Below are 23,419 nucleotides of genomic sequence, written 5' to 3'. Positions count from 1 at the left end.
TGAGTTCATGATGCCCCTTTTTAATGTTTTACGTTTTGGGCTAGCATACACACTTTATGACGATTTTACCCTTTTGAACCGTTTGGATGATATTGTGTAGTTTATGTTTAATTCTAAGATCGATGCTTGAAAGTTCGAATGCTTGATGTTGTTTTAATGTGTATGTGTGTCTGGCCACCATGTGAATGTTTTTTGTCACACCCGGCCCTAAACGGCGGAAACAGCCGGGCGCGCGCGAGTGGGGATTGATAGTCAAGCACGGGTCATTGCAAACATTCAAGAAAAATAAAATTTCCATTGCGCATGAAATGTCTAGTACAAAATACATTACATTGTTTAGAATTACATAAAAACATCCAAGTATGAAAATCATTGAAGATTTCCGCGCCATATCCCCTCACACGGCGGGAACAACCGCGCGTGTGGAAGGGATAGAACTAAAATCTTCCAAAAAGCTAATTTTATAGATGTTCTGCGTGAAGTGCTCTATGTGTGACTCCTTGCGCTACTTACCTATCACCTGAAAGACACGTAAAAACATTTGAATCAGTATAAACTGAGTGAGTTCACAAGTTTTGGTGACTTGATAAATCGTATTGCAACATAATCTTGATAAAGCCATATTGGAACATATTTCTGATAACATTGTTTAAACATATGCTTGATAAAACCGTCCCGCGGGTCACGCGCAGACATTCCTGAAAACCGTGGCGCTGCCACAACAATTTAGATATACCGTCCCGCGGGTTACGCGCGGACGTTGTGCCGGAAAACAAGGCGCTCGTCTTTGTAAGAGGTGCGACCTCTACGAGCGGGCTCAATCCCATAGTACTACCCCGTGACATACTAGGCACTCGTCTTTGCAAGGGGTGCGACCCCTACGAGTGGGTTGATCAAACACAGTAGTCCCTACCCTTAGAGTTCCAATGGTAAAGTGATCACTTACTCGTATCTTGCGCACTCACATTGAAAAACCATAGATAACCGTTTGCATTGCTCTAAAATATTCCATAAAGAAACATAATTTAAACACATAATCGCTTGCATTACTTGTAAGAGTACCATGATAAAACATAATTTAAGTACGTGTCCCTCGCCCCGAAAACAGTTTAAAACAGTGAAAATAGTGAAAATAGGGGCTGTGAGACTCACCTGTGATTCTTGCTAAGTATGGTTTAGATTAAACGAGATTCGGGTTCCTTGGTGTTAGCCTTGAAATTGGGAGTCTAGTGATGGAAACGGAAATGGAAACGGATGCTTGGGAGAGAATTACAGATTTAAGAGAGTTTGGGGTGTGTTTGTGTGATGTTTTATTCAAGGATTGATACATATTTATAGGCAAATTCAAGGAAACACAATCCCTTGATTTAGGGGATTAAAATCTTATCATATCTAGGTGTAATGATGACAAAGTATGGGATTTATTATTATTTATTCAGGGATGGGGGGTGATAATCCTAGGGAGTGGTTAGAAAGATTCTGATTGATTTTTGACAGGACATGCAGGACTGTGGTTGGTGGGAGTAGGTACGGCTGACAGCTGACATTTCGTGTTACAGTATACTTTTTCTGGTACTGTTGTCAGTGTGTAGTCAAAAGGTAAAAATATCTGAAACACGCTACTGGTCCCTTCTGGGCGGGGGAAATCCCCTTACATTTGAGAAATAGACTTAAGTGTTTTGTGCGTGTAGCCTTGTGCGTATAGCTTTCTGCGTATAGGCTGTTTCTTTGCTGCGGGTAGGTGCGTAACCTTCTCGCAGTCAGGGACGTTGAGTTTCATTTGTAGATTTTCCATGAGGTCTTGGTATTTCAACATAGTGATCAGTTATGTTGAAGTCAATTCCATCCTGGAGCTTCAGACAAACTAGCTCTCAATGTTCCCGCCATGCGGGGAGGTTAGCCCCCTTTCCGCACGCGCATAAATGATTTGGGATGCACCCGCCTTAGCATCAAGTAGGGCGGTCAATCCATTAGACACGACATAAAGTTAAGTTATATGAAAACATAAAGCCAAAACATCCGCGCATGGCGCATATAACATATGCCCGCGCTGATCCTAACATGGCGCGCTCGCGCAGGGCGCATATAACATGCACGCGCTGATTCTAACATGGCGCGCTCGCGCAGGGCGCATATAACATGCACGCGCTGATTCTAACATGGCGCGCTCGCGCAGGGCGCATATAACATAATTACCTAATAATTAGGTTGATTACTTGGTTTATGGGATTGGGAAATTACCGGGTGTCACATTCTCCCCCTGTTAAGAGAATTTCGTCCCGAAATTTAGAAGGCGTTGCTGGCGGGAGCTATGCTTTGAAAGAGGTGTGGGTATTTCTTGCGCATTTGGTCTTCTCTTTCCCAAGTGAATTCAGGCCCACGCTTTGAGTTCCATTGAACCTTTACTAACTTGATTCGGCTTCTTCGCAACTTTTGTTCTTTCCAATCGGTTACTGCTATAGGCTCTTCTACGAAGTGTAGTTGTTTGTCGATATGAATCTCGTCCAAAGGTAGAATTAACGTTTCATCAGATAAGCACTTCTTGAGGTTGGGTACATGAAACGTGTCATGAACTCCACTAAGTTCGGCGGGTAATTGGAGCTTATAAGCAACTGGACCGATCCTTTTCAGGATCTCAAATGGTCCGATGTATCGCGGATTCAACTTTCCTCGCTTGCCGAAACGGGGGACTCCTTTCCATGGAGAGACTTTCAAAAGCACTTTATCCCCTACTTGAAATTCCAAGGGTTTTCTTCTCACATCAGCATAGCTTTTCTGTCTGTCGCGCGCTGCCTTAAGGCGATCTCGTATCTGGAAAATTTTGTCCGTTGTTTCTTGGATCAATTCTGGACCAGTCATTTGCTTGTCACCTACTTCAGCCCAACACAGCGGGGACCTACACTTGCGCCCATACAGGGCTTCAAACGGCGCAGCCTTGAGGCTTGTGTGATAACTGTTATTGTACGAAAATTCAACCAATGGGAGATGAGTATCCCAGCTACCTCCGAAATCGATTGCGCACGCGCGCAACATATCTTCTAATGTCTGAATCGTTCGCTCGCTTTGTCCATCCGTTTGGGGATGATAAGCCGTACTCATGTCAAGACGAGTACCTAAAGCCCCTTGTAACGATCTCCAAAATCTTGAGGTGAACCGACTATCTCTATCAGAAATGATGGACACCGGGACTCCATGTTTTGAAACTACTTCTCGAATATACAATCGGGCTAACTTTTCCATCTTATCGGTTTCCTTGATCGGCAGGAAGTGTGCTGACTTAGTTAGCCGGTCTACAATAACCCAAATCGTGTTGTAACCCCCGGGTGTCCTTGGCAGTTTGGTAATGAAGTTCATAGAGATTTGTTCCCACTTCCACATGGGAATTTCTGGCTGCTGAAGCAACCCCGACGGTTTCTGATATTCAGCCTTCACCTTTGAACACGTCAGGCACTTACTGACATACGTCGCGATGTCGCCCTTCAGATTGGGCCACCAATACAGCGCTTTAACATCTTGATACATCTTGTCTGCGCCAGGATGTACTGAATACCGCGTTTTGTGAGCTTCGTTTAACACTTGCTCGCGCAATCCTCCCTTGAGAGGGACCCATAAGCGGTTAGCAAAATATCGAGTGTCATTCTCTTTGAGTTCCAAATCCTTAACCATACCCCCAATGGATTCGTTCTTGACAAACTCTGATTTCAAGACTTCTTGTTGAGCTTCTCGGATGCGGGTAGTGAGGTCTGCGCGAATGGTCAATCTTAGAGCCTTAACTCGTAGCGTCCTTGCCCGCTCTTTCCTACTTAGAGCGTCCGCTACCACATTCGCCTTTCCAGGATGATACTTTATTTCGCAATCATAATCATTCAATAATTCAACCCATCTTCGTTGCCTCATATTTAAATCCTTCTGATCAAATATGTGTTGAAGGCTCTTGTGATCCGTAAAAATCAAACACTGTACCATAAAGGTAATGGCACCAAATCTTTAGCGCGAAAACAACTGCTCCAAGTTCCAGATCGTGCGTGGTATAGTTCCTTTCATTGGCCTTGAGCTGACGAGAGGCATACGCTATGACTTTGTTTCTCTGCATAAGGACACATCCGAGTCCTTGATGTGAAGCGTCGCAGTAGACGACGATATCATCCGTCCCCTCGGGCAGAGATAAAATTGGCGCACTACATAGCTTCTGCTTTAACATTTGAAACGCTGCTTCCTGGTTTTCGCCCCAAACAAACTTCCTATCTTTCTGGGTTAGCGCGGTCAGGGGTAAAGCTATCTTGGAGAAGTTCTCAATGAAACGTCGATAGTAGCCAGCCAGTCCTAGGAATTGCCTCACCTCAGTTGGGGTTTTTGGCGCCTCCCAATTCTCGATGGCTTTGACCTTGGAAGGATCGACGTGTATTCCTTTCTCGTTTACAACGTGACCGAGAAAGTGAACTTCTCTAAGCCAAAACTCACATTTAGAAAACTTGGCATACAACTTTTCTTTCTTCAGTAACTCCAAAATCAATCTCAGATGTTGTTCATGCTCAGCTCTGGTTCGGGAGTAAATCAGAATATCATCTATAAATACAATCACAAACTTATCCAAGTATGGTTTGCACACACGGTTCATCAGATCCATGAATACAGCCGGCGCATTAGTTAGCCCGAAAGGCATCACTAAGAACTCATAATGGTCGTATCTAGTTCGGAAGGCTGTCTTCGGCACGTCTTCCTCATGGACCCTAAGTTGGTGGTATCCTGACCGTAGATCTATCTTCGAATAATAACTGGATCCCTGCAACTGATCAAATAAGTCATCAATCCTCGGTAAGGGGTACCGATTCTTGACCGTCAGTTTGTTCAGTTCCCTGTAGTCAATACACATTCTGAACGAACCATCCTTCTTCTTCACAAAAAGCACCGGAGCTCCCCAAGGTGAAAAGCTTGGGCGTATGAAACCCTTATCCAATAGTTCCTGCAACTGATTGGATAGCTCTTGCATCTCAGATGGAGCTAGTCGATAGGGTGCTCGAGCTACTGGCGCAGCTCCTGGGACCAAGTCGATTCGAAACTCGACTTGTCGCGGCGGCGGTAATCCGGGCAGATCTTCAGGAAAAACTTCTGGAAATTCGCGCACCACTGGTAAGTTTTCAATCTTTCGCTCATCTCCTTTCTTCTCTACTACGTGCGCCAGGAAGGCGTAGCATCCTTTCCTCAGGCATTTGCGCGCCTTTAGACACGAAATGAGTTTTGTCGCAACTCCACTTCTTTCCCCTTGAATTACCAAGGTTTCCCCGCTCAACAGCGGGATCCGAACCTGCTTCTCATGGCAAATAACTTCCGCGTGGTTTTCGACTAACCAATCCATGCCTACCACAATGTCAAAACTTCCCAAGTCTATTGGCAATAAGTTAATAGTGAATCCGTGACCTCCCATGACCAATACACATTGCTCAGTCCTCTCGTTCGCGCGTATCTGTCTACCATTGGCTAGTTCTATAGTGTAAGGCGTGTCTAGCCTACTGGTTGCTAGGCTAGGGAGTTTTTAAACTCAGTGGATATGAAACTTAGGTCAGCGCCAGTATCAAATAAGACAGATGCAAAATGGTCGTTAAGTAGAAACGTACCAGTTACTACATTCGGTTCTTCTTTGGCTTCGCCCGCGCCGATCACAAAGGCTCTCCCGCGAGCTTGGTTTCTCTTCTGCGGGCAATCCCGATTGAAATGCCCTGGCTTCCCGCATGCATAGCAGTTGTCGCTTCCCCCAGTTTCTTGGGTACGACAATTCATCGTCTTGTGTCCTGGCTTGTTACATTTGGCGCATACAAGGCTTGCGCATTCACCCTCGTGGTGGTACTTGCATCTGCTGCACCATGGGTGAGGCCCGTTGTACACTTTTCGTGGTGGCTCCAAGGCTTGTATCGCGTAAGCCCTTACGCTCTCCTGTTTCTTGAATGGTGGCTGCTTGGAGTCGGACCCTCGGTGGTGAGAGTTCCACTTCCTCTTGGGGTCAGAGATTCGCTGCTCGTTTCCGCGCGCAGTTAACGTGCCCGCACGGACCGTATCTCTCGTAAGAGTGATGGCCCGCGCTACTGCCTCATCAAAGGTTGGAGGCGCTGCGGCATTGAGCGGAACTCTAATGACATGAGGTAACCCAAAGATATACCTCTCGATCTTCTTCTCCTCCGTGTTCGCCATATCCGGCACCATCTGGCAAAGTTCGTTGAACCGGTTGTTATAGGCGTCGATATCGGTTCCTACCATGGTGTGGTTCCAAAACTCCTGCTGCAGACTCTGAATTTCGGCGCGAGAGCAGAACTTTCTCATCATCATGTCCTTCAGCTCCTCCCAGGTCTTGTGGAGAGCAACTTCTCGCCCCAATGTTTTCGTTTGAAGCTTCCACCAAGACGAGGCTGCTTCTTGAAACATGCAGGTCGCGTAGAGGACCTTTTGATTTTCACTACATCCGCTAATGGAGAGAACTGTCTCCATCTTGTCGATCCAGTTGTAGAGCCCAATGGCCCCTTCGGTGCCCTTGAATGGCCAAGGCTTACAGGCCATAAACGTCTTATAGGAGCATCCTTTGTCCAAAGCTCCTGATTCGGGTTCTGGGGTTTCGGTCTCCTGACGACCCTGACTTGATTCGGCCTTGCTGGCCTCATGTGTTGCGATCGCCTGCGCGATTATTTCTGCGAGTTCCTCGGGTGTCATGGAAATTCCCTTGGCTCTGGTTGGAGGCATTCTCGTTTTTCTTAAAAAAAGAAAATACATCAAACTTAGCGCATGTACCCTGAGCACATAGTGTTTTTATCCTTAATGTTCACTAGACATTGTGTGACCCGTGTTCCTAAGCGTGTGTGTGGTTTCTTTTGAAAATATTCTTTGAAAATATTTCATGCGATTCCCCTACGGTTATAGTCTAGGTTAAAACTTCTTTCCTAGTTCGCTATAACCTGGCTCTGATACCAATCTGTCACACCCGGCCCTAAACGGCGGAAACAGCCGGGCGCGCGCGAGTGGGGATTGATAGTCAAGCACGGGTCATTGCAAACATTCAAGAAAAATAAAATTTCCATTGCGCATGAAATGTCTAGTACAAAATACATTACATTGTTTAGAATTACATAAAAACATCCAAGTATGAAAATCATTGAAGATTTCCGCGCCATATCCCCTCACACGGCGGGAACAACCGCGCGTGTGGAAGGGATAGAACTAAAATCTTCCAAAAGGCTAATTTTATAGATGTTCTGCGTGAAGTGCTCTATGTGTGACTCCTTGCGCTACTTACCTATCACCTGAAAGACACGTAAAAACATTTGAATCAGTATAAACTGAGTGAGTTCACAAGTTTTGGTGACTTGATAAATCGTATTGCAACATAATCTTGATAAAGCCATATTGGAACATATTTCTGATAACATTGTTTAAACATATGCTTGATAAAACCGTCCCGCGGGTCACGCGCAGACATTCCTGAAAACCGTGGCGCTGCCACAACAATTTAGATATACCGTCCCGCGGGTTACGCGCGGACGTTGTGCCGGAAAACAAGGCGCTCGTCTTTGTAAGAGGTGCGACCTCTACGAGCGGGCTCAATCCCATAGTACTACCCCGTGACATACTAGGCACTCGTCTTTGCAAGGGGTGCGACCCCTACGAGTGGGTTGATCAAACACAGTAGTCCCTACCCTTAGAGTTCCAATGGTAAAGTGATCACTTACTCGTATCTTGCGCACTCACATTGAAAAACCATAGATAACCGTTTGCATTGCTCGAAAATATTCCATAAAGAAACATAATTTAAACACATAATCGCTTGCATTACTTGTAAGAGTACCATGATAAAACATAATTTAAGTACGTGTCCCTCGCCCCGAAAACAGTTTAAAACAGTGAAAATAGTGAAAATAGGGGCTGTGAGACTCACCTGTGATTCTTGCTAAGTATGGTTTAGATTAAACGAGATTCGGGTTCCTTGGTGTTAGCCTTGAAATTGGGAGTCTAGTGATGGAAACGGAAATGGAAACGGATGCTTGGGAGAGAATTACAGATTTAAGAGAGTTTGGGGTGTGTTTGTGTGATGTTTTATTCAAGGATTGATACATATTTATAGGCAAATTCAAGGGAACACAATCCCTTGATTTAGGGGATTAAAATCTTATCATATCTAGGTGTAATGATGACAAAGTATGGGATTTATTATTATTTATTCAGGGATGGGGGGTGATAATCCTAGGGAGTGGTTAGAAAGATTCTGATTGATTTTTGACAGGACATGCAGGACTGTGGTTGGTGGGAGTAGGTACGGCTGACAGCTGACATTTCGTGTTACAGTATACTTTTCCTGGTACTGTTGTCAGTGTGTAGTCAAAAGGTAAAAATATCTGAAACACGCTACTGGTCCCTTCTGGGCGGGGGAAATCCCCTTACATTTGAGAAATAGACTTAAGTGTTTTGTGCGTGTAGCCTTGTGCGTATAGCTTTCTGCGTATAGGCTGTTTCTTTGCTGCGGGTAGGTGCGTAACCTTCTCGCAGTCAGGGACGTTGAGTTTCATTTGTAGATTTTCCATGAGGTCTTGGTATTTCAACATAGTGATCAGTTATGTTGAAGTCAATTCCATCCTGGAGCTTCAGACAAACTAGCTCTCAATGTTCCCGCCATGCGGGGAGGTTAGCCCCCTTTCCGCACGCGCATAAATGATTTGGGATGCACCCGCCTTAGCATCAAGTAGGGCGGTCAATCCATTAGACACGACATAAAGTTAAGTTATATGAAAACATAAAGCCAAAACATCCGCGCATGGCGCATATAACATATGCCCGCGCTGATCCTAACATGGCGCGCTCGCGCAGGGCGCATATAACATGCACGCGCTGATTCTAACATGGCGCGCTCGCGCAGGGCGCATATAACATGCACGCGCTGATTCTAACATGGCGCGCTCGCGCATGGCGCATATAACATAATTACCTAATAATTAGGTTGATTACTTGGTTTATGGGATTGGGAAATTACCGGGTGTCACATTTTTGTTAACCCATGACCGGGTCAAATGTGAATGTAGAAAATTCCTTGATTTCCCTGTTAGGGGTTAAGGTGAAGGGTTTCGGGACAGGAAGTACTGTCCTTGGAGCGAATGAATGTAAAATCCCCTAACAGCTTGTCTGTCCTTAGGTTGAAGGTTAATCGAGTACTTAACCGTGTGTTTTGGATTTGATCGAATGTGACCAGTGTTACGTGCGTAGCTGAGGAAAAATCTTTTAATGATTTATTTATTCATTATTTTGTGGAAGTCGAATGTTGGATGTTTTGATTGTTCTTTGGTAACATTTTGATTTTAAAAGCATTAACTCACTCGGCCCAAGCTGATTTTGTATGTGTGTTAGATTGATTGCAGGTTGAATACAGAGGGATTGCTGCTTGGAGGTGCTCAAGACTACCCGGGATCTCGAGGCAGTTCTAGTCAAGACTCATTACTATTTCAATAACTAAGACAAACTTCAAAATACTTTTTCGGTCTTAAACGCCACGTTTGGATGTTTGTTTGATTTATTTCCGCTGCAAGAATACTCTATTTGAGTTTTGAATTATTTGAAATTACTCTATCTTTAAAAATTTGAATTGTTGGAATGATTATCAACTGTAGGACTCCCGGGTTTCGGGGTCTTACAGTTCCAAAGCTGAATGGAACTAATTACATCACACGGGCGATTGTGGTGGAAGCGATCTTGGATGATCAAGAGTTATGGGAAGTTGTTCAACCGAATGAGGGTGCGGTTATTGATGCGAAGAAGAATAAAACGGCAAGAGCATTTTTATTTCAAGTAATAGAAGGTGATATTCTTCTTCAGATTTCTCAATACAAGAATGCCCGGGATATATGGACGGCTTTGAAAGCACAATATGTTGGGGTCGAGCGAGTTCAAAAGGCTAGACTGCTAACGTTGAAAAGTGATTTTGAGAAACTCAAGATGGTGGAAGACGAGACCGTTGATCAGTTTGCAGGAGAAATAAAAAGTATGGTTTCAAAGGCAACGAGTGTAGGTCACGTGTTCGAGCAAGATGTCTTAGTGAAGAAGTTACTAGATGCGGTTCCAGATAAGTACTTTCAACTTGTAGCCTCAATCGAGCAAAGTGTAGATCTCGATAGTATGATGTTTGAAGATGTTGTTGGAAGACTTAAAGCGTTTGAGGAACGTCTACAAGGGAGAGAACGCGTTTTAAATTCACAAGGTCAGTTACTTTTCAACTGGTCGGAAAGTAATTACAAAGGTAAGTCGTATGATCAGTCCTGTAGCCGAGGTAAGGGCCGGCTAAGTTCACAGGGGCGTGGAAGATGCCGGGAAACCGGAGGTCAAGACCAAGAGGATGAGGATCAAGATGGTCGTGATAACCAAGATGGTCAACATCGTGGGTCAAGGTATACAGATCAAAGAAGAACGAAGGATCGTTAATGGAGAAGGAAAGATATGTCACAGGTTCAATGTTACCGTTGTGATGAGATCGGTCGCTTTGCGTCTACGTGTCCAGAACGTATGAAGAAAAATGAAGAATCTAATTTGAACAAAATTGATGATTTTGATCCAAGTTTGTTTATCTTAAAAGGTGATCAGAAAAGGTTTTTTCTTAATGAAGATGGTGTGATTCCAAAGCGTTTCGAAACTGAACCGATGGAGAAAGATGTTTGGTACCTCGACAACGGAGCATCGAATCACATGACGGGTAATAAAGCGTATTTTTATGAATTACATGAATGTGGCACGGGGAAGGTGAAGTTCGGAGATGAATCTTGTATTGATATTCGGGGAAAAGGGTCGGTCTTAATTGAAGGAAAAACGAAGGAGCAACGTTTGTTGACCGATGTCTACTACATCCCGAGCCTACAGTGAAATATTATAAGTCTTGGTCAAGCAACGGAAGGTGGATGCGAGATTCACATGAAACATGATTTGCTAACCATTCAAAATGATACATGTATGCTTTTGATGAAGGTGACAAGGACCAAGAATCGATTGTACAAGATTTGCCTCAAGATAATAAGTCCTGGTAAACGAGCTATCAGTGGAATGAAGAATTTTGCAGGTAGGGATCTTCAAACTATTGGACTGAAAGAAGACAAGTCGGTTACGAGTCAGATTCCAATCAAAGATCCAAGTTCCCAAAATTCAAAGTCTAAAGAAGAGTGTTCAAGAAACTAAACGCGTGGTCAAGAAAACGATTCAAGTCCAAGGGAAGACGTGTAATGATCAAACGAAGCAAATGTGTCTTCTAGCCAAGTGGAGCCGAAAGAACAATGCAAGAGATCATGAAAAGCCTCGGAAGAATCAAGAGAATGATGACAAGCGTGAAGTTGAAGACCTGTCTATTTCGAGTAGGAAATAATGTGGTGAGTCGGGTATAACAATTGTGGGGGTGATTGTTGGCTCAATTGTTGTTTGGCCCGAGTGTAAGGCCCAACCCAAGAATTAAGGTTTTATTATATTTGGTAATGTCTTGGCTAACAAGTTAGGTAGTCTATATAAATCGAGTTATGGCTAGACATTAGAGAGGGGAGGTTGGTGTAACCAAGTTAGGGTTCATCAAGAGTCAAACCGAGTTAGGGTTTGAGAGAGATTGTAATAAGTTTTTGAGTTATATTTTCTGATTAATATAAACGAGAGTTATTCGTTTAATTTGTGTGTTGATTATCGATCCGGGACTTGACGTCAACCTTAATTACCCTATGTTAGGAGATATTTGTTTATTTATATAATCATCGTCAGTGTTCACCTCTTTGATCATGCTCTCAAACTCCTTAATTATCGTTAAGTTGTTGGCCCGTGTAGTAATCTCTTACAGACTGATACAACAGAACAAGGTGAATCACAAGAAAGTCAACACGAATTTATTAATCTATCTGTCCTTTTAACATGGGATGGATGAATATTGAGTTGAGATTTGGATTAGAAGCAGTATTTCTACAAGTTTTTTAAATGTTTGGCATCATCTCTCTCTTCGATTTAGAAGTCTCGTTATTCTTTTTAAAGTGTGTAGTAGAGTACAAATAGAAGTCGTTTGAGATATAAAAACATTAATCTCGGCCCCACAGATTACTTCAGTCGGTAACTATGTACTGTTTGGTCCCGAAGATTTGAAAGTGTTCCGAGAAGTTTGAGATTAGAAACAGTTTACGTACTCACCGCCGAGTCAGCATATATTACACAAACAGAAACCAAATGTAAGTTACCTGAAGAAAGTCACTTTAGACATAAAACTCGAGCCCAAATGTAAGGTCTTTGTTCCAAGTCCCGAATCTTTGCAGCTCAGCTAAAGTTCTTGGTAGCCGTTCTGAGTAAAGAAAATGTGAACACCATAAGTTTTCTCGCCAAACACATCAACCGCTCCAACAACATTTGTGGCCTATGATGCCTCGGAAGACGAACCCAAAAATGTCATATACGAAGTAAAATTTTGAACTTGGATATACACATTCACATACTTTCATCAAAGCTATATATCCTCCATACGCGTCAATATCAAAAAGGTTGATGCTCAAACAATGTGTCTACAAATACAAGATTTGAATGAATATAACATATTTTCGGGTCCTAAAGGCCAAATATTGATCATTCTATTTGATAGCGTTCACTGTATAGATTAACCCACTTCATGCCGCGGGTCTATCATCGCAAAAGTCAAACTCAAAAGGTCCGTGAATACAATTACAAGTTCAATTAAAGAGTTAAGATTCATTCCAATAATAAACTTTTCTTAATCTTATTTAAAACATAATCATTAGTAAAATCCAAGAAAAAACAAGATAAGAACATATTTGTTAGTCGACCCACCCTATTTTTGACGATTCTAGTTACATTTTTTGACCCGTTATCCAACCTGTCCATTTTGCCACATCTTTATACATGTCATCTTAGAAGAAATCCTCGTCATCTGATGGTGGACCTTTCCGAATCTTTTCTTGAAGGTCTAATTGCTTTGGCAAAACCATTTCCGTTCCGTTTCCATGATCTGAGAAATACCTCTCTAGGACCATCTGCAACGAATAAAAACATGTACGCGCTTTAAAAACAATTACAACCCGTCCCGTTTATTCATATCATAGTTCACATTTTGTAGTTCAACAAAAAAAACGGATAAAGAATTGAAAAGATCAAGTCTTACCATGGCAGCATACGCATCAAGACTCTGTTTGAGCGCAGATTTGCTGAGGCCCCTGAAATATTATTCAACTATCAAACAAATTATAAATTTATATAAGAAAATAATATCAGATCAAGTGAAAAAAAATTATACATGTTGATCATACGGTTCATGGCATCCGTAGATGTTCCGTGTTCATCTTGCAAGTATACTCTCCAACCCCTACATTCATATAATATAATAAATTTAATTGCAGGTATCCATGACTATATTCAACCGAATAAACAAGATTAAAATTAATAAATGTATACCTTTCTGCAGCTCGAATGGCGATCCTACCAGCAACACTGCGAACTTTATTGGATTGCGGTGTCTCTTTTCCATCTGATGAAATCGGCAGCCCGACAATAAACTCATCTACCTCCTATTTACACATATGCACAAAAATATTCATGGACACGCGTTTGGATATATCAGCTCAGAAATTTGAATTATAGTACAATGCATATAGCTACAACTTTCCTACACAATGATAACAATTCTTGTCAAAATCATAGGTAAAAAAATTACTCGTTTAACCATTAAAATTCAAACATCAACTTCATCGACTTATTTTCCAAGTTAAAAACTTTTGTACGATCTCAACCTTTGGAGTTTTGACAATCTTGGCATGCTATCTCCCAGCGACCACAAAAGTCAACGTTTGACTTTTGAAGGTCAATTGAGTTAATTCTTTGAATCAAAGGTGATCAAGAATGTTTTTATCCAAATATTAGGTTAATCATAGTTGATCAAGATTGTGGTCACCAAACCGAAACAAAAGCCACCAGTTTGGTTTTATGCTTATGTAAAAACCGTACTTACAGTTCGATTTTGGTTATTGCATGTAATAGAAACCGAAAAAACCAAATTTCTAGATTTTCAATTTTTAAAAAAAATTTACTTAAAGTAATTTATAAGAATTCAACAAATATGTAGCTCAAAAACTTATCCCAAGTGTATAACAATCAATTAGTTATTAATTAACAAAACGATTCAAGCCTAACTTCATTATTCTAAACCAACTTTTTTCTATTTTGGCCCAAAATTTTCAAACCGAAACCAAACCCGTATGGTTTCAAAAATCAATTTTATCCAGAAACCGAACCTGTTGTTGAGCAATTTCTATCAGACTCATCTCAAGCTTTTGCCCCCTTAACTCCAAAACCTAAACAAAACAAAACAAAACAACCCAAATAAAAAAAAACTTAAAAACCAGTTCAATTTCTGATAGAATTGGGCAAAATTGTGCAAAATGAAACCTTTAGAGGACGAACAGAGAAGCCTTTACTGATAGCAAGTCCAGTTCTTGACAAACCCAGATCAATTCCGAGGCTGAATCCACCGATCCATGTTGAATCAAGCTTTCTACGCATGGCGTTTGGGGGAAATGGGTGTTCTTGGAGTGTTGTGATTTCTGCCTTAATCTTTGGAAAATACATTCGTGAGTGGTTATTAGAGTGTGGTTTTGGGAGATTAGTGGGTGTGATTGGGATTATTATTGATGGCAGTTGATGCGATTGAGCCATTTTTGTGCTCTGCTTTCTGATGCTTGAGTGGGGGGGATAATAATAATATTATGACTTGTTATATATACCCTTTATCTTTGAAGGATTAACATAACATCCATGAAGTTTTCTAAACTTTTACTTTTTAAGATATATTTTAGCGGAAAAAATAATATTTAAACAAAACAAGTCAATCAGGAACTACACGACGTCGACTTATTATTGTTATTGTTATTGTAGACCACTCCCATCGAGTGAAAAAAGTTCGGTCGACTGGTGTGTAGTATCAAAAAGAAAAATGAAATTTCAACTGAATAATTCAACTTGTTCGATAGACCGATTTTAAGTACGTTAACATTTTGTAATGTTTTTCCACATTGTGAAATTCTTATTGGATCAAGTGAAAAATTTAATTTATTTATTATCTACTGAAAGTAAAACATTTTTTTTAAAATAAATAATTTACTTTTAAATTTTCTGTTACTTTTTAATAAGAAAACTAATTATAATATAATTATTCAATAAAAGTTTTAGTGGATTTAATACAATTATACAACAAAAACTAATTATAATATAACTATTCAATAAAAGTTTGGTTCAATGTGAATGATAGTAGAAATTTGAGTTTGGTTAGGTTGTGAAGATGGAGAGAAATTAGTTTTTTTTTAATGAAAAATTGGGTTGTGTTAAATTGGTTTAGCCAATCTCGATTTTAGACATGCTCAGGCTTATCTTGACTCGTTTACAACCTACACATATTAGAAATTGCACTAATTTTGACGTTACTTTACTAATCTCGTGAAAATAACGTTAAAAGTGGCGGAAGGTTAATCAGGCATCATGTGGTGGCATTGATAGCCGAAAGACAAGGGTACATGCACCAATCAGCCGGTGTCCCAATGATTGAGTGTTATGCGCCTTATGTCCAGGGCTTGATGCAAAACTACTATCGAGCCGGGGGTCTCACCGGAAGCAGCCTCTCTATCCCTATGGGGTAGAGGTAAGGCTGTCTACATCTTACCCTCCTCAGACCCTACCATAACTTTGCTATTGGCGGGATATACTGAGTACGACGATGATGACGACCACATATTGAAGGTATGTTGATCCTGGTCTTGTGCTGCAAGCAAGCACCCCAGAAATCAAATAACTTTAGGTTATTCAAATACTCTATTTGGTTATGTGTGGGGTATCAGGTACGGAAACCATTATTACAACTTTAGAGCTAGTACAAAATTCATACTTTAATGTACTCAAAACAAGTGACAACTTAACCATACCATTATCTTACAAATGACCTCGCTTCAAAATGAAAAGTTGCATAGTGGTTTATACAAGTTCAACAAGCTAGACTCGTCGGATGGTGAAACAAGTCAAGTCAACTCGACAGCATTAGGCTTGTAGAGTTCTATTTGACAAACTATATCACAAAGTGACGGAACCCGTTGAAGGGGTCACAACAGATTCTTCTACATTAACTCAAGATGTCATTGAAACCTGTTCTGCATTTTCAGACTCTCGTCTCATGTTGCAGCGCTCAACAATCTTCGTGAAATCCTCAAGACTTAGCTGCCAGAAAAAACATTAATGAAAACTCAAAACCGGTAACAAAAGAGTTTATCGAATAACAAAAAATATTGACTTTACTAAAGAATGAATAAAGTATGATTAAATGCTAACCTTCCCATCTCCATCACCATCAAAGAAATGAATCATATGCTCCATTTCCTCATCCTTCCATGTAAAATCATGTGAAGCCGCTACTCTCTGCACGTCACGTAAACTTATCCCACCTTTTCCTGCTTCTGCAATAACAAGTATCCATTTCGATGTTAAAAAGACTAAATTACCCTTTACTAAAAAGACTAAGGTATCCATTTCTACGTTTTATGGAATGGAACATTGTAAACACAACTTGATGTTAAAAAGACTAAAACACCCTTTATTGCAAAAAAGAGAGTAAATTTGGAATCTTTATTATTTGTTCCAAGAAGTTCAACAGAGAATAAATCGTTGAGATTCTTAAGAAAATGAAAAAATGTAACTATAATGAAGTTTGACGAAAGATTAAAACCATTAGAGTTAATTTGAGAAATTACCGTCGAACTGGAAGAAGTGTAATATCAGCTCATCCTCAGTCATTTGCACTCGACTTTTGAACTGTTTACCATAATCAAATTAAAGAAATTCAACAATCTTCATAAAACTAAAAGACTAGAACTACCCAAAAAGAAAACAAGCACGGATCTAATAAATTAACTACCAGATTTTTCCTCTTCCGTTTCCCAGAATCATCCTTACGTGCACTCTGCTTTCTTTCAGGATTTTCAACATTTGCTTCAGATATTTGAGGAGGTGTTTTGTTCTTTACATCCAAAAAGCCTTGTGAATCTTGTAGAGAAAGAGCAATGGCCTGCACCAATAGAGTTGATTATTCGATTGAAATCTTTAAATAAACAAGAACCATATATTTATGCAAATAAATGGAGCTTACCTTCAGTAAAGCTTCATCTTCATCATCAACAGCATTTGAGGTGCTTGAAAGCTTAGAAATTTTCTTGCTAGGTGTTGACTTTTTCGGCTTTGACTGAAAAACAAGTTCAAAATATTAAGATTACAACTAAATTGCCTTTTTGAAGGACATTTTGCACCATCTTCTACAGGTTACACTTCACAATTTTGGGTCACCTCATTTACTTCTAAATCTATACCTAATAAATGAGTAACTGGTTGCGCCGCGTGTCACAATTCTGTAAGCCCCAAGTTTTTACCACCTCTCTTATTTCACCCCTTAAATATAGTAACATATACGTAATTTCAATCATATTTTATCTCAAAATTGTTTCATAATTCCTAAATCTTCAATACTAAGTATTAAATATTTTCTTCGTGTTAATACTAAACGAGCCAAGCCTCTCGCGAGCTACTCTAGTTCGGCTCGTGAAAAAGCTCAACCAAGCCGAGCTTAAACGAGCTCGAGCCTAAAAATACGCTTGCTTAAAAAACGAGCCCGGCCTTCACGTATCAAGCTCAAGCCAGCTCGCGATGCTAAATGAGTCTATTACTTATATAATCTTTAATAAATATATATATTTTTAGCAATTGCTATTATACATAAAGTTATAAAAACTATACTAAATTATATATATTATGTTATATATACAATTATAAACAAAAATAATTGTAAATATATAAAGATTAACTAGTAAATAGTAAAGAGCCGAAACCAGACCAATCTTGAGCTTGAAAAACTACTCACAAGTCAAGAGCCAAGCTGGAGCTATAGAGATAGAACTCGAAACAAGCCAAGCTCGAGCTCTGTGTAAGTTAAACGAGCCAAGCTTGAGCCTAGTCGAGCTTGTTTACACTCCTATTTCTAACCTAGTGCATAACATATCTGCATTCTCTAAACAAATTGATCATCATACTTGTATTCATTCATATGATATAAAATCCAAAACACTACTTTTTATAATAAACTTCAACTTTTAAGTAAAATATGGGACTTTTTTTTTTACTTTTTGAACGAAAGTCAAAATACCCAAACCCGAGCAGAAATAACCCCCTTTTGAATCAATTTGTTCTGACTCTAACCCATCTGACCCGTGACCGAACATGCCCACCCGACCCTAACCCGTCTGACCTGTGACCTGAACATGCCCACCCGACCCGTTTGCCAGTCATACTAATAACTATTGTAGTATTTTCTTTATTCAACAGCATACTGGATATAAACTTCCTAAACAAATTGATCATCATTGCTGTATTCATTCATATGGTCTAAAATCCAATATACCAATTACCACTTATATAAAAAGCTTCAATTTTTAAGTAAAAATATGGGATTATTTTTACTTTCTGAACAAAAGTCAAAATACCCAAATGTACCCAACTACCTTCTTCATTCGAGATGCGCAATATTCATCATCCGACCCGCTCGAAGAACTCTTCGATTCTTCCTCAGCTGCAGATGGGTTATACTCCTCATCATCATCGTCATCCAACCCCACCTTCTTTTTGCCTTTTTTCTTCTTCTTGTTATTATTATTTTGTGAAACCGGAATCGAAGACGTAAACGCAGACGCCATTTTATCCAGACCCATTGCTTTCATTCTCGCTTTGTTCTCTTCGATTCTTTTCAGCCTCTGTTTCTCGTACTCCGTCATCTTCTCCGATTGCGGCATGTTTTGGTGGCTTTTGATTCTAGGGTTTGTTTTTGTTGTTGTTAACGCGGGAATTTAACTGTCGTAAAAGGAAGTATTTCGTTTGGGGTGGGTCTTGTTTTTAGCAAGGGGTGTAAATTAAAACCAGTTTGGAAGAAACTGAATCCGGTTTAAAACTAGTTTGGACAAGGTCGTATTCGAGAATTGCTAATTTTTGTTTTGGGCCGAATGCAGAAAATAATAATAAATTGGGATAATTGAGTTTAAACATTAAGAATACATTTATTTTTTTAGAAAAATATATATATAATTGATAATAAAAATCGAGCCTATCGGGGGCCGGGGTCCGTCAACCATCAGTCCCTGCCTCATAACCAACCCTAAGTTTGGAGGCAAAAATGTTCTACACTACCCAAACGACTTGGGACAAAAACGGATTTTTGGGCATGATTTTTAAATCAGGTCAGGTCCAAAATGGTTTGAGAGAACGAGACTATGATGTGATCACAAACTGTTGGGGTTGGGTCTTGAAATGAATCAGTTTAGGCTAAACCGATTTGAGTTGCGATTAGGTCATTGGAAACCGGTTCATCAGTCCCAACATTTTTGCACATGTCTACTTAAAACAATTTGAATGGGGCCTTACGAATGTTGAGTATGTTTCATATTACAATTGACCCAAAACCAATTTATTATAACTAGACATGTACAATTTGGTTTATAAACCCAAACCGGGTTGGATTATAAACGGATTGAGTTTGGTCAAAACCGATTTGGCCCAATCAGAATCGAAGAAATAATGAAGTATGTAATATAAAATTACATAAAGGGGAATGTTAACAAAGAAATCGAATCTTGATTGAATAAATATTGACATAACAAAATATAGGTGTGGTCCACACATACTTGAAGGGTGAAGTAATGGAAATTGAAGGGTCGAGGAAGGGAATTAAGGTTTGTGAAAGCAATCTTTTTTTAGGTTGTAACAAATATACTTGATCCATCTTAGTCGGGTATAACTTACGTGTATAGTCAAGAAAGAATTAAGAAATGACAAAATTTATAGATTTTATTAGAGGTTACGGTTACAAATATATTTATAAATATTTTGAGTGTGGATTGAATACAATATCACCATGTTCTCAAGATATATATAATATTTTCTCTAAATAGAAACCATAACCAATAATATCATACAAAAAGTAAATTTAGTTTTACCATACAAAAGGTCATAACTCATGACATATCTATATCTATGTGTAAGGATCCTTTCTAAATGTAACACTACACAATACATTTGATGTGTCATCATGAGTCATGGACTCATGGGCCTCGTTCCGTGAACCACAAATATTATTATTAATGTTATTGTTAACTTTAGCTATATTCCAAAACCAACTTTGAAGCTCGACTTCCAAAAACCAAAAAACCTAGATTAACTTTTTTAAGTTATGTTAACTTAAAAATGATACGAAATTATTGGCCAATCTATAAAACTAAACATGAAAAAAGAAAAGAAATCATTAATTAGAGATCGGAGGAATAATGTGACACCCAACAATGTCCACCGGAATATCCACCCACCGAATATGACGTGTACGCTTATCCATCGATAACGAATATATCTAAATCTAATATTAATATTATTATTTTTAGAATACCTTGGAGGCTACCCAAAACCCCAAATATATATATATATATATAATCAATCACTCATCATCCGTTCAATTCAATTGAATATCATCTCTCTTTTCAATCCAATCCAAATACGCAACCCATTTCCTTACTCAAACCCATTTCATTATTATTATTATTATTATTATTATTATTTTTTTATACGTTACCCTTAGAATTTAACAAGGAAACCCAAGTTTCTGATTCATTTCCAGTTCAATCCGGTAATCAGATGTATGTATTCTTGACTTTTAGTATTGAATCAGTTCATGATGTTTGTTGAATTGTTATATGAATATATGTTTTGTGTTTAGATTATTATTAAGTCAACGGGTTAAGTTTTGTGCAAGATGTTGTTTTTTGATCCGTATTTGTTTCAGTTTATGATATAATAATATATGGTTTGTTTATATTGATTAAATAAATAAATACTTGTTTTTTTGTTGATCATGTAATAAGGGTTTTGTTTGCTGGTGTTTGTAGTTTTTTGATTAAGCTATGGCTAAAGGTTGCTTCAAGCAAGAACATGAATTCTGTAAGTTTTTTTATATACAAGATTTGAATACATGATCAAGTGAATCGTGTTTTGAATTAGCGCGGTTATTTGGTGTTGAAAAATATTAACTTTTTGATTGTTATGTTGTCCAGCAAAGAGGCATGCTGAGGCTTCAAGGATTAGGGAGAAATATCCTGATAGAATTCCGGTATATGACCTTTTTTATTTCGAATCTTATTTGTCCATCTCTATGTATTGGTGTGTAAACAATAGGGGTGTGAACAAGCCGAGTTGTTTCCTCAAGCTCGGGCTTGGTTCGTTATTTATTAATTAATATAGCCTAAGCTCGTGTAGTATCTTAAATGAGTCAAAGAGTGTAAAGTTAATACAAAGAGGTCCAAATGAGGTAAAACTTAAAAATGCACATGACGAGCCTAAACGAGCTTCCCTTACATAGCTTCAGGCTAGATAATTAAAAGAGCTTATTCGAGGCTCGGGATTGGTTCGAGCTCGATAAAGCTTGGCTCATTTTGAGATTTTTTATCGATCTGAGCTCGAGTAGCTTGCGAGTAGCTCTACTTGTTTGCACCCTTAGTAACGAGCCAATCCAGAGCTTGTCTAGGCTCGAGCTCAGCTCTTTTTAACCAATTGAGCCATATGTCTTAAGCTCGAGCTCTGATCTCTGAGTAGTTTCTTTAGCCTATTTCTTAAGCAGCTTGGCCCTTTTATACCCTTAAGATTGACTATTAGTGCAATGCGATGTTTATGATCATTATCCCTGTGATCTGCAATCGGTTTAGTTTTGATATCGTCAAAATAAAAATTTCAAATCATGTAAGCAAATAGACCTCGATACAGTTGAGCCAAAAGTGTGTTATCAATCAAATATTAAGTTGTTATTTGTAGCAAAATCTTGTAAATCGTTTGTAATATGCTTTTTGTGATCTTATACAACATATTAATAACTTACAATCTTACATAACACCAAAACGGGTTTATTGGTGCCCACGCTAAAGAATTACATGCTTTCACCACTTTGAGCGTTACCCAAAATAGTTGATTTTATTGTAAGAGTTTGTTCCATGTCTTACTCTGCATATTTTGCTTAAAGGTGATTGTGGAGAAGGCGGAGAAAAGCGACATTCCTAATATTGACAAGAAGAAGTAAGTGTTGTTTCTTTTGTGTAACAAGTATTAAGTAATTATCTTGTTATGAAGAAGTACATGAATATTTAAGAAATTGTTCTTTTATTTTTGCAGATACCTTGTCCCTGCTGAGCTTACTGTCGGGCAGTTTGTGTACGTGATTCGTAAACGAATTAAACTGAGCGCCGAAAAAGCTATTTTTATTTTCGTGGAGAATGTCCTTCCACCTACTGGTATATTTTATAAACCTTACATCTTTTGTTAATTCTCCTTAATATTTACTTGTGTAAGTATGGTATTTATTTGTGGTTTTGATATGTTTGCAGGTGCGGTAATGTCTACAATATATGACGAGAAGAAAGATGAAGATGGATTCCTATACGTCACCTACAGCGGGGAGAACACGTTTGGGTTCGGTCTGTAGGCGTGCTCTATTCGATATGAAACTAATAAAGTTGTGTATAGTTGTTTGTTTCGTACATATTTAATTTCTACAAAATTGTTAAAACCTATTCCAGTTGATTAATAACAAAGTCTCTTTTAAGTTCATATATTTATGTTTGTTTGGTAAGTTCTTTGTGAATCCACATGATTTTTCGGCTTCAATATTGTTTGGTTTGGTTTGGTTAGATATGAAAGAATTAGGCCAATGTTAACAAAGATATGAAAATATATACAGTTCTTGAGGAAAACAGAGTAATATAATCACTGTCGAATCAGTTTTATTTCAAAAAGAACATTAAAAGCAATACAGAAGTGATGTTGTAAAATAATTTTTAAAATCAATTTACTGTTAAAAAAAATATGGTTTTGATGAAATTGATCAGTATTAGGAAAGAAAAATAAAGATTGTTTTTTAAGTAAAGATTGTATCTTTGTGTTATCAAATATTCAAATTGCACACTTGATGACATTTTGTCAAAACTTAAAAACAAATTTAGACTAATTAGAGGTTAAAATACGTAAGACACAATTTTAACACACTTTAACAGAATTTGACATTGGCATTAACCAACCATATGGTGAAGTGTTGGATGCTGAATTATATGAAAGTGTTTTACAGACTTCATTTGATCAACATCAAGGATGTATGATGGTGAACTGTTGAATTTATGGCCGTATTAAGAGTTGATGTTTAGGTTTAAATATATTGGACTTTTATTTTAAGTTTATGCATATTTGTTCGTCTAGGATTTTTGTTGATATTGTTTAAAGGAATTTTGTGTAATTGGTTGCCAAGGGGACTCTTTGAAGGCTTAATGCC

At 38.9% G+C, this 23,419-nt stretch overlaps 3 protein-coding genes across 3 annotated transcripts; 1 reads left to right on the top strand and 2 right to left on the bottom strand.

Annotated features, from left to right (window-relative positions):
- Positions 1-12,795: 12,795 nt before the first annotated feature.
- On the bottom strand, positions 12,796-14,722 carry LOC143621786 (uncharacterized). The gene is made up of 6 exons (XM_077093106.1): positions 14,431-14,722; positions 14,277-14,336; positions 13,441-13,553; positions 13,283-13,351; positions 13,151-13,202; positions 12,796-13,022 (listed from the first exon to the last, which is right to left on the bottom strand). The coding sequence occupies exons 1-6, from the start codon at positions 14,695-14,697 to the stop codon at positions 12,900-12,902; spliced, it is 684 nt and encodes a 227-aa protein (XP_076949221.1). The 5' UTR covers positions 14,698-14,722; the 3' UTR covers positions 12,796-12,899.
- A 1,182-nt stretch (positions 14,723-15,904) lies between these two features.
- On the bottom strand, positions 15,905-18,864 carry LOC143621742 (uncharacterized). The gene is made up of 6 exons (XM_077093070.1): positions 18,573-18,864; positions 17,171-17,263; positions 16,940-17,089; positions 16,776-16,836; positions 16,357-16,481; positions 15,905-16,245 (listed from the first exon to the last, which is right to left on the bottom strand). Exons 1-6 carry the CDS (start codon positions 18,858-18,860, stop codon positions 16,156-16,158), a joined length of 807 nt encoding a protein of 268 aa, XP_076949185.1. The 5' UTR covers positions 18,861-18,864; the 3' UTR covers positions 15,905-16,155.
- Positions 18,865-20,619: 1,755 nt separating this feature from the next.
- On the top strand, positions 20,620-22,704 carry LOC143621784 (autophagy-related protein 8f-like). The gene is made up of 6 exons (XM_077093104.1): positions 20,620-20,747; positions 20,997-21,048; positions 21,162-21,217; positions 22,121-22,173; positions 22,270-22,388; positions 22,482-22,704. The coding sequence occupies exons 2-6, from the start codon at positions 21,012-21,014 to the stop codon at positions 22,577-22,579; spliced, it is 363 nt and encodes a 120-aa protein (XP_076949219.1). The 5' UTR covers positions 20,620-20,747; positions 20,997-21,011; the 3' UTR covers positions 22,580-22,704.
- Positions 22,705-23,419: the final 715 nt, after the last annotated feature.

Source organism: Bidens hawaiensis, unplaced genomic scaffold (genome assembly GCF_021521415.1).
Source record: "Bidens hawaiensis isolate Kalapana, Puna unplaced genomic scaffold, B.hawaiensis_p1.1 tig00002935_1, whole genome shotgun sequence".
In the NCBI taxonomy this organism is placed as follows: Eukaryota; Viridiplantae; Streptophyta; class Magnoliopsida; order Asterales; family Asteraceae; genus Bidens; species Bidens hawaiensis.
Note: the sequence above shows the minus strand (reverse complement) of the source record. Positions and strands in the feature narration are given on the sequence as shown.

What these genes read in the sequence shown, in the direction of transcription:
- LOC143621786 (XM_077093106.1), bottom strand. Translation starts at nt 14,697, where the DNA reads ATGGCTCAATCGCATCAACTGCCATCAATAATAATCCCAATCACACCC. An exon ending in GCCATTCGAGCTGCAGAAAG is followed by an intron (nt 13,352 to 13,440) that starts GTATACATTTAT and finishes ATATGAATGTAG; the next exon opens with GGGTTGGAGAGTATACTTGC. An exon ending in TTGATGCGTATGCTGCCATG is followed by an intron (nt 13,023 to 13,150) that starts GTAAGACTTGAT and finishes TATTCGTTGCAG; the next exon opens with ATGGTCCTAGAGAGGTATTT.
- LOC143621742 (XM_077093070.1), bottom strand. Translation starts at nt 18,860, where the DNA reads ATGCCGCAATCGGAGAAGATGACGGAGTACGAGAAACAGAGGCTGAAA. An exon ending in GCGCATCTCGAATGAAGAAG is followed by an intron (nt 17,264 to 18,572) that starts GTAGTTGGGTAC and finishes CTTGTTTTTCAG; the next exon opens with TCAAAGCCGAAAAAGTCAAC. An exon ending in ACACTTCTTCCAGTTCGACG is followed by an intron (nt 16,482 to 16,775) that starts GTAATTTCTCAA and finishes TTGTTATTGCAG; the next exon opens with AAGCAGGAAAAGGTGGGATA.
- LOC143621784 (XM_077093104.1), top strand. Translation starts at nt 21,012, where the DNA reads ATGGCTAAAGGTTGCTTCAAGCAAGAACATGAATTCT. An exon ending in CAAGCAAGAACATGAATTCT is followed by an intron (nt 21,049 to 21,161) that starts GTAAGTTTTTTT and finishes TATGTTGTCCAG; the next exon opens with CAAAGAGGCATGCTGAGGCT. An exon ending in AATATCCTGATAGAATTCCG is followed by an intron (nt 21,218 to 22,120) that starts GTATATGACCTT and finishes TTTTGCTTAAAG; the next exon opens with GTGATTGTGGAGAAGGCGGA.